The sequence below is a fragment of the Dendrobium catenatum genome, unplaced genomic scaffold, assembly GCF_001605985.2.
Source record: "Dendrobium catenatum unplaced genomic scaffold, ASM160598v2 fragScaff_scaffold_740, whole genome shotgun sequence".
In the NCBI taxonomy this organism is placed as follows: Eukaryota; Viridiplantae; Streptophyta; class Magnoliopsida; order Asparagales; family Orchidaceae; genus Dendrobium; species Dendrobium catenatum.
In genome coordinates, this window is record NW_021319202.1 from 1,637,626 (window position 1) to 1,646,799 (window position 9,174).

Sequence of the window (9,174 nt, forward strand, 5' to 3'; positions counted from 1 at the left end):
TATCAAACTCTCTGACTTCATGTCAGAGCTTAAGATAGATGAAGCCAAAGAAGATGATGAGAATTCTCTTCCAACAGAAATATGTCGGGTCATCTCGGTGGCGTCGAGTACCTTGACCAAAGAAGAATACGCTGAAGAAGTACCCTCTGGATCCTGTTTGATGGTGACATCAATGGACTATAGCTCAGAAGAGGACTTATATTTTCCAAAGGAAGATGGGTCGGACCCTGACATAGCATCGTAGAAGGGACACATAAATCTGGGTGGTGACTCTGAATCAACAGATGAATCCCTAGAAGAAACAATGGCTGACTCAGAAGAAAATATACCATTAAATGAGTATGAGCCAGAGGAGGTTGCCTAGTTGTAGCTGAGAAGTGGCAAGGTACTGCAGCCTCCATCAAAGAAAGGGGCTCCTAACAAAGATAAGGGAAAAGAGATAATTATCAATGATTACATAATCCCTGAAGATCCCAAGAAAAAGAATAATTCAGCCACTGGGTAGATTATATTATCTTATCCCATCTGAGGAAAATACTTGCACAACTCAGCATATATGATGCCTTAGTTATGTCTAAAGACCTCAGGAAAACTTTGATCTAGACTCTCAAAGATCCTGAAAGATACGAGACGCATTTTACTGAACGTAATTTGACTGAAGTTCTATAAGCTCTTAATGAGCCGTTCATTACCTTCTCTGAAGAAGACAGGATGCTTGGGACTGCAGATCATAACCGTCCTTTGTATGTTACTGTAGAAAGTGATGGGATGATGATTAGATGAATCTTGATCGATCCAGGGTCATCTATAAATCTAATGAGCTTGAAAGCACTAAGATCACTATGCCTCGATGTGGAGCATCTTTGGTCAGATAAGCTAATGGTGCATAACTTTAATGAGAAGGGGCAGAAGACTCTAGCTTCATATATCTTCAGGGATGGAGAGGAATTTAGAATCTTTGGTGACATTCAATCATTTGCAGTACATGAAGTGAAGATATATGAAGATGCAAAATACTTCATTCCAAAGAAGTTGAAGCCATCAAATTCTCTTGAGGTACAGACATCAGAACTAGAGACTGCAAAGCAACCTAAACCAAGAAGAAGCAGGTGGGAAGAAAGAAGGCAACGCCGACTCTTCCCAAGGTATCAACCATCCCAAAATAAACAAAATACATACCTAATTTAGGGAGTGACATAGATGAAAGTGATGCCACCCCTACAAAATCTAAGAAGATACGTCAGTCAACAACCAAAAGGAGTATGGAGGTTGAATACTCAAATGATGATTATGACTACGACTCTATTTATATGAACACGGTTCAAAATGTATTCTATAGAAGAATAGATAGCCTATCAATTTCAGATAGTGCACTCGTAATCACGTATATTCCTTTGCAACACTTCAAGGAAATCATTCCGTGCGAGGTGCATAAAGTTGAAGAACTCTCCACCCTCTATTTGCCTCCCCTTAAAAATGGGATTGGGCCAAAGAATGTGCTATATTCCATGGGAGTTCGTGAAGAGGAGAATAATGACTAGTGTTGTATGCTCCTCGATTCCGAAGAGTTATTTCCTACGAGGCTACCTAGGTTCAATAAAAAAATATTCAAAGCATGTTATGAAAACAAGTTAATATTCCTACCACCAAGCGACAACCTCGTACAAGCTTGGGCCTCTGATATGGAAGGAATCCGTGTCCACTATGATAGAAGGATACAGATGCATATAAATGTATCAAATTCATCAAATAAAAAATTCCTCAAAAAAGAGACTTGCCGGAGAATCACATGTATGAAAATTGAATCCGAGGATGATGGTGCTGAATAGACATACAAAGTTGATGATTATGATGATCAACCCATAGAAGCCAAGCCTGTACTAGAAGAGCTCGAGGATGGTGGATAGACAGCCACTATGGACGAGCTAAAAGAAGTCAACTTGGGAACTGAGGAAGACCCTCGTCCAACCTTCATTAGTTCTCTCCTACCTGAAGAATAAATAGAAGAAATAAAAGAACTTCTCTGTGAATTTAGGGATTGCTTTTCTTGGACATATGCTGAGATGCCCAGCTTATCTCCTGATGTAGTAGTTCACAGATTGGCCATCAAATCAGATGCAGCTCCCGTCAAATAAGCTCCAAGGAGAATAGATTGGAGACTGAATAATAGGTGATTGCTGAAATAAATAAGCTTATAGAGGCTGGTTTTATTTGTGAAGAAAAGTATGCCGATTGGATTGCCAATATCATCCCTGTAAAAAAGAAGAATGGACAGATTCGTGTATGCATTCACTTTAGAGACCTCAACAAAGCATGCCCAAAAGATGATTTTCCACTACCTGTGTCAGAATTACTAGTGGATAACACATCTAACTATTGCATGTTTTTATTTATGGATGAATCATCAAGCTATAATAAGATCAAAATGGCACCTGAAGATGAAAAGCACACATTATTCAGAACGTCCATTGGCATATTCTGCTACACGGTCATGCCCTTTGGCCTGAAGAACGCTGACGCCACCTATTAGCGGGAGATGAATCATATATTTGATGATCTGATACATCAAAAAGTTGAGTGCTATGTGGACGACCTTATTGTCAAGAGCATGGATCGAAGAAATCACCTAAATGACTTGAGGATTGTATTTGAAAGGATTAGGAAGTATGATCTAAAAATGAATCCTCTCAAATGTGCTTTTGGAGTCTCTTCTGGCAAATTTTGAGGGTACGTTGTCCGTCATTGAGGTATCAAAGTTGGCAACAAGATCAAGGCAATCATGGAGATGCCACCTCCAAAGAACCTTCAACACCTTCGCTCGCTGCAAGGACAACTAGCTTTCATTCGGAGATTCATATTAAATCTATCGGGTAGGTGCCAGCCATTTTCAAAGCTAATGAAGAAATATGTCCGTTTCAATTGGAACGCAGAATGTTAGAAAGCATTTGATAGTATCAAAAAATACTTGTTAAATCCTCTCATTCTAGCAGCGCCAATTCTGGTGAAGCATCTTATACTGTATACGGCAGCACTAGAAGAGTCCCTCGTAGCACTATTGGCCCAACATAATGAAGAATGGAAGGAAAATGCACTCTACTACATCAGTCGAAGGTTGATTGTAGCAGAAAGCCGTTATTCTCCTATTGAAAAGTATTGCTTGGCGCTGATTTTTGCAGTTCAGAAACTCCGCCACTACATGTTATCCCATAAAATCACACTAATATCAAAGATTGATCCGCTGAAGTTCTTGATGACAAGACCAGCATTGACAGGTCGTCTGGCCAGGTGGATAATATTATTATTACAGTTTGATATCACATACATGCCACAAAAGGCAGTGAAAGGATAAGCCTTTGCAGATTTTCTTGCTGCACATCCAATTGTAGCAGACTCTTCACTCAACGATGATTTGCCTGATGAGCAAATAATGCAGGTCGAGGAGAATAAATGCTTCCTTTCTGAGAGATGTACTTTAACAGGATGTCATTTATTAGACCAGTTTAACCTCCAAATATTGTAAGAGCCCGAGCCAGCATCGGTCTCATTTTCATAGCACCTGAAGGAGATATAATGAGATTTTCATTCAGTTTGACTGAACCTTGGACCAATAATGAAGCCGAGTACGAAGTTCTATTAGCAGAGCTAGAGATTATGATTGATGTCAGAATCCAACATCTCCAAATCTTCGGTGATTCTCAGATCGTAATAAATCAGGTCCTCGGTATTTATAAAGTTAGCAAAGTTGAATTGGCCTATTACCACCGACGAGCTCTCAAAATTCTGAAGTAAGTTCCAAATGTTGAAATAGCTCAAGTTCCTCGAGGACAGAATGCTAAAGCAGATTGGCTGGCTAAATTAGCCAAAGAAATGGCGAACACCAATGAGGAGAGGCCTATATTAATCGAGGTTTACACTCGTAGGGTCTTAGAACACGATCTATTATTAAATGGTTTGGGTAGTAATGCCTATTCCTAGGTTTTGGCTTTTGATCAAGTCTAGGTGTCATCCAATTTTTCTTAAGTGCATCCAATTCATTTTTAATCCTCAAGTTAGAATCTTTTAAAGCATCATTATCAATTCTCAAATTATGCTCCATCTTTTTAAATTTTTTAAAATCAGATTCAAGTGATGTGTGTGAAACTTTCAATGAATCATGTTCTTTAATTAATTCAGAATACTTTTTATTTAAATCATCATATTCATCAAGTAGAGCCATATGATTTGAATTAATTGTAGAATGATCTTTAATAAAAAATTCATGCTCTTTTTGTAAATTTAAAAACTCCAATTTCAAACTAGCAGGAGTTTTCTTAAGTTTTCTATATGATGCATGAATTTTTTCAGCAACTTCAAGGAGTTGGTCGTAGGATAGTTTACATACCTATTCTTGATCAAGATGATCGTCTGCCATTAAGTACAGGTTTGTTGTCTCATCTTCAAGTTCAGTCTTAGATGAATCGGATGTAGAATTCACCCAGAACATCTTTTGAAATTTCTTTTTGACCTTCCTAGACTTAGATTTCTCCTCACCATTTTCTTTTCTTGAGTGAGACTTGAGTGTTGGGCAATCAGCTTTCACATGTCTAGGTTTCCTGCATTCAAAACAAACCATGTCATTAGAGCTCTTAAAATTTTTATTTCCCTTACCTTTGTTCCACTTTTGATGATACTTTTGTTTCTTTCTTAGAAAGCTTTTGAATTGCCTTATGATTAAGACAAATTCATCACTTTCAGACCCGAAAGAGTCGGAGTTCGTGTCGTTGGCCTTCAATGCCATAACTTTCTCCTTTCTTTTCTCACCTGCATCCAAATTTCTTTGATTCACTCCTTGATCATAACCAATGAGTGAGCCAAGTAAGTTATCAATTGAATAAGTATTCAAATCCTTAGATTTAGTAATGGCGGAGATTTTAGCATCAAAAGAGGAAGGAAAGCATCTCAAAATTTTGTTCACTTTTTCATAATTTGAAAGTTCTCTTCCTAAGGAAAGCAAATAATTTATAATCTAGGTAAACCTTTTTTTCATATTAGAAATTGATTCAGAAGGTTTCATACAAAAAAGTTCGTAATCATGCAAGAGAATATTCAAATGAGATTGCTTAACTTCATTGGTTCCTTCATAAGTAATGCTCAACCTATCCCAAATCTCTTTTCCAGTAGAGCAAGTAGAAACACACATGTAGTCTTCAAATTTTAAAGCACAGAAAAAATAATTCAAACACTTTGCATTGAGTTGAGCTAAATCTCTTTCATCAAAAGTCTATTCAGTAAGAGGCACTTCAGTTTTAATTCCATTAAGTTCACGAGAAGGTGGAGAATATCCTTCTTTAATAAGCATCCACATGCGATAATCAGTTGATTATAAAAAGTAGACATGCGAGTTTTCCAAAAATCAAAAGGTAGATTGTCAAACAAGGGTGGTTGAGTAATAGAATATCCTTCAGTTGTGTTATGATTTCTAAAGTTAGCCATGGATAAAAATTCAAAAAGTTTTTAAACTCAGTTTTTAAGAATCCCGCTTTGATACCACTTGAAAGTTTGTTAGGGATGTTAGGCCCTTATGAACTTTCAAGGCTAACCAAAAGGGGGGATGAATTGGTATTTTAAAAAATCTTTAAACCAAAGACCAACAAAGCTCAAACCAAATCACCACAGAGAAAATAAGTGCGGAAGCAAGAAAAAAGAACACAAGGGTTTATAGTGGTTCAGTCAACTCGACCTACGTCCACTCCCCAGAGGTGCCCTCCGAGTATTGCACTACCAAAGTGACTCTCCTTTTGCTCCCACAGCATGGCAGATAAGCTCTTACAAAAACCTCCTTTTTGCCACCCCCAACAATGCAGAGAACCCAACTCCTTTTGTTTCCTCCTGAAGCAGGCAGAGAACCTCGATCAATCGCTAAAGCTTACCTCTCCCAACCCTTCCAAGGACAAGAGACTCTAGTGGAAGAAGAAGTAGAACGATGCTTGGAGAAACCCTTATGAATCTCCCTCATAAGCTCCCCCTCACAAGATCCTCTCTCTCTCCCTCTCTCTCTCTCCTCTAGGCTTTCTCAGGTCAAGACAGTAGCAAAAGATTATTCAAAAAGTTGAACAATAGCCCTTAAATAGAAGATCTTCAAAATAGCTTATTAATTTCAAGTTGCCGACATTATCGTCCAGGACAATAGTAATATTGCCCTATTCAATTAGTACAATTTGAGCCTAATCAGCCGGGATGATCTGGGACGAACAGAAGAAAGTTGTTCCTATCATCCAAGATGATCATAAATCGGCCTGTATGATTAGTTCAAATCACAGATTATCGGCCATACAACTGCTCTGAAAAGAGTCCTGGACGATTCCAAAATAGCTTGATCATCCGGGCTGATCTCACGATTGTCCCAGATGATTAGTTCAAATTAGAGGAAAATTGTCCAGAGCATCACCTAGAATTTGAGCTGGCTGATCCTAATCATCCAAACCATCGCCCGTAATATGAGCTGTCCGATATTGATCGTCCAGGAGCAACTTAAGGTTTTTGAACAGATCATCTCAACCAATCTTGTGATCGTCCAGGATGATGTGATCGTATCAATTATCTTAATTACTTTCCTCAATTGCCTGATTAATTTAGGCATAATTATATCAAATCGTCTAGACTGATACATGATCGTCCTGGCTGATTTTCAAAAATAAAGAATGCCTAAAAAAATCATGGCGGCTGATTCTTTCTATTTTGAGTCTATCGTCCTGTCCGATACATATATCGTCCAGGCCGATCAACTAATGATGGCTTCCTTAACAAGATGTCATGATTAGGATTTTTATTTTGAACCCGATCGTCCAGCCAGGATAATGTGAGTAAAAACAAAAATTCTAAATCAGATAGAAAAATCACTCAAGTGTGTGAGTGTAGGGTTACTTAGCATCAGAACACTTCAATGGTTACAATTGGCTCAAGAAAGGGAAAAAGAAAATTACAGACTGACTCAGACCTAGTCTACCCAATCTTGAGATGGTTATGATTTCCGTTCGATCTTGTGGCCCTGAAATGTCAATAGAAAAAGGCAGTCGTAGAGAAATAAGAGTGTTTGCTAACATCAAAATCATAATCCATGAGCAATAGATTTGCAACATTTCGTACGTACGAAATATCATTTTTCTTTAAATAGGAGGGCTTTAGAATTCATTTTCATTCACTTCAATAGCCTCTTCCAATCCTTCTCATCTTAGCAATGGCCAGTTCTAGCAAGCAGGGTGGAGTTACTAAGGGATCATATTCCAGGAGTGGAGATGACAACTTTCTATCTAGGGCAAATGAGGATTCTTTCCTTAGGTTTGTCTCTACTAAAATTACTCCTTATAGAATCCTACTTCAAGAGGATATCCACTTTTAATTGATGCCTCTTTTATCCACCACTCAATTTGCCTTTATCCTGACTCTGATTTATGCCTATAATAAAGAAACCTTTCACTATTTTCTGGCAAATATGTATTTTAGTTCGGATGAGAGTAGGATCAGATCTTATGTTTTTAAGAAAAGGTAAAAATCACTAAGGAAGATTTGTGAACCATTTTGCATTTAAGAACTCAAAGAGTTAGAGCCTACACAATGACTTCAAAATCTGATTTTGAATGGTCCAAAATAAATAAAGTTATTAGAGGGATTAATCAAGTAAGTAATTTTCCTAGGGTTTATACTTTAAACCAAAATGCAAGGGCCATTCAACATGTTTTTAGAACTTCTATTATTCCTAAAGCTGATGATCGCATCCTAGAGAAGAAGTACAATATTGTTCATCCTGATCCTCTACTTGAATTACCTGTCAACTACATTGATGCTTCATTTCGAGCACTTTTTGGGAAAGGTGATAATACAAGTGAGGATTTTGATGGTGAAAGGGGGCATCAGTGTTGCGGATCTGTTTTCATGATTTATGATTTTGATAATAGCAAACACTTCTATTTCTCTACAACGGCCTTATTTACTAACATTTCAGGTCCACACGATCAGACTGCAATTTGGAACAAGCTCAAGAATGGGTAGACTAGGTGTGAGTTAGTTTGTAAACTTTTTCCTTTATTGCGTCTATTATATTTGGCGTGGCTCCTGATGCTTTTTGACTTGGAAGATTTTTTGATTGTTCCCTAGAGTTTACTATTTTTGGTAACATCGTCGGCGACGATATTTATATCGGCCTGGATGATCTATTCAAAAGCATAAACACTAATTAGGGCATCCTCATTAAAGCAGCCGTCATTTTGCAAAACACGTCGTTCTGGACAATTTCGTATCGGCTAGGATGATAGGCTCAAAATAGAAAGAATCTGCTGTCAGATCTATTTAGGAATTACTTATTTTTGGACATCGTCCAGGTGGATCGTCCATGACTATAAAATATCGTCCAGGATGATCCAGGACAATTTTTCCAAAATTTCTCTGGAATTTAAGGAAACCAATTATGACTTGATTGGACAATCAAATCATCCTGGATGATTGCCAGATCATCTTGGACGATATGCTGGATGATTGGACATCGGATAGCTCTTTTTAAGGGCGATGTTCAGGACAATATTCCATGATTTATTCTGATCATCTAGGATGAATTATTATCATCCTAGATGATATGAACAAACTTTGTTTTATTGTCTCAAATCATCCCAGCTGATTGGGCTTATTTTGCACTAATCGTACAGGATGATATTAATATCGTCCTGGACGATAATGTCAGCTACTTGCATTAATGAGCTCATTTTTAGATCTTCTATTTAATCTATAACATGACACTTTTTAAGTGTCTTTAGCAGTCATTGTAACTTCATTCTTTTGGGGGAAACTTGAATAGAGAGCTTGAAAGGGAGTGAGGAAAGAGTGTAGTTTGAGAGATGGAGAAGATCCTGTGAAGGGGGACTCAAGGGAGTGTGGAGAGGGTTCCACACGGTTGCTCTGGCAAGCTCGCACCTGAATACCGTTGGATTCAAGACTTGTCTCGAGGAAAGTTCACCAAAGAAGAAGATCTCTTTGGTGTTAAAAGAGCCGGCGACTCCGCCGCACCGGGGAAGGTGGAAGTGATTTTGTAAGAGCTTCTCCGCCTAGCTGTGGGGGCTAAAGGAGACACACTTAGTTTAGTGAAATACTTGGAGGGTGCCTCCAAGGAGTGGACATAGGTCAAGTTTTGACCGAACCACTATA

General features: G+C 38.1%; 1 protein-coding gene across 1 annotated transcript in view; it reads left to right on the forward strand.

Moving 5' to 3' along the window:
• Positions 1-816: 816 nt before the first annotated feature.
• LOC110098778 overlaps positions 817-9,174 on the forward strand; it is a 50,038-nt gene continuing 41,680 nt past the window's right edge. The window contains exon 1 of the mRNA XM_028696390.1: positions 817-1,145. Coding sequence (XP_028552223.1) covers positions 817-1,145 — 329 coding nt within the window. The remainder of the gene's footprint in view (positions 1,146-9,174) is intronic.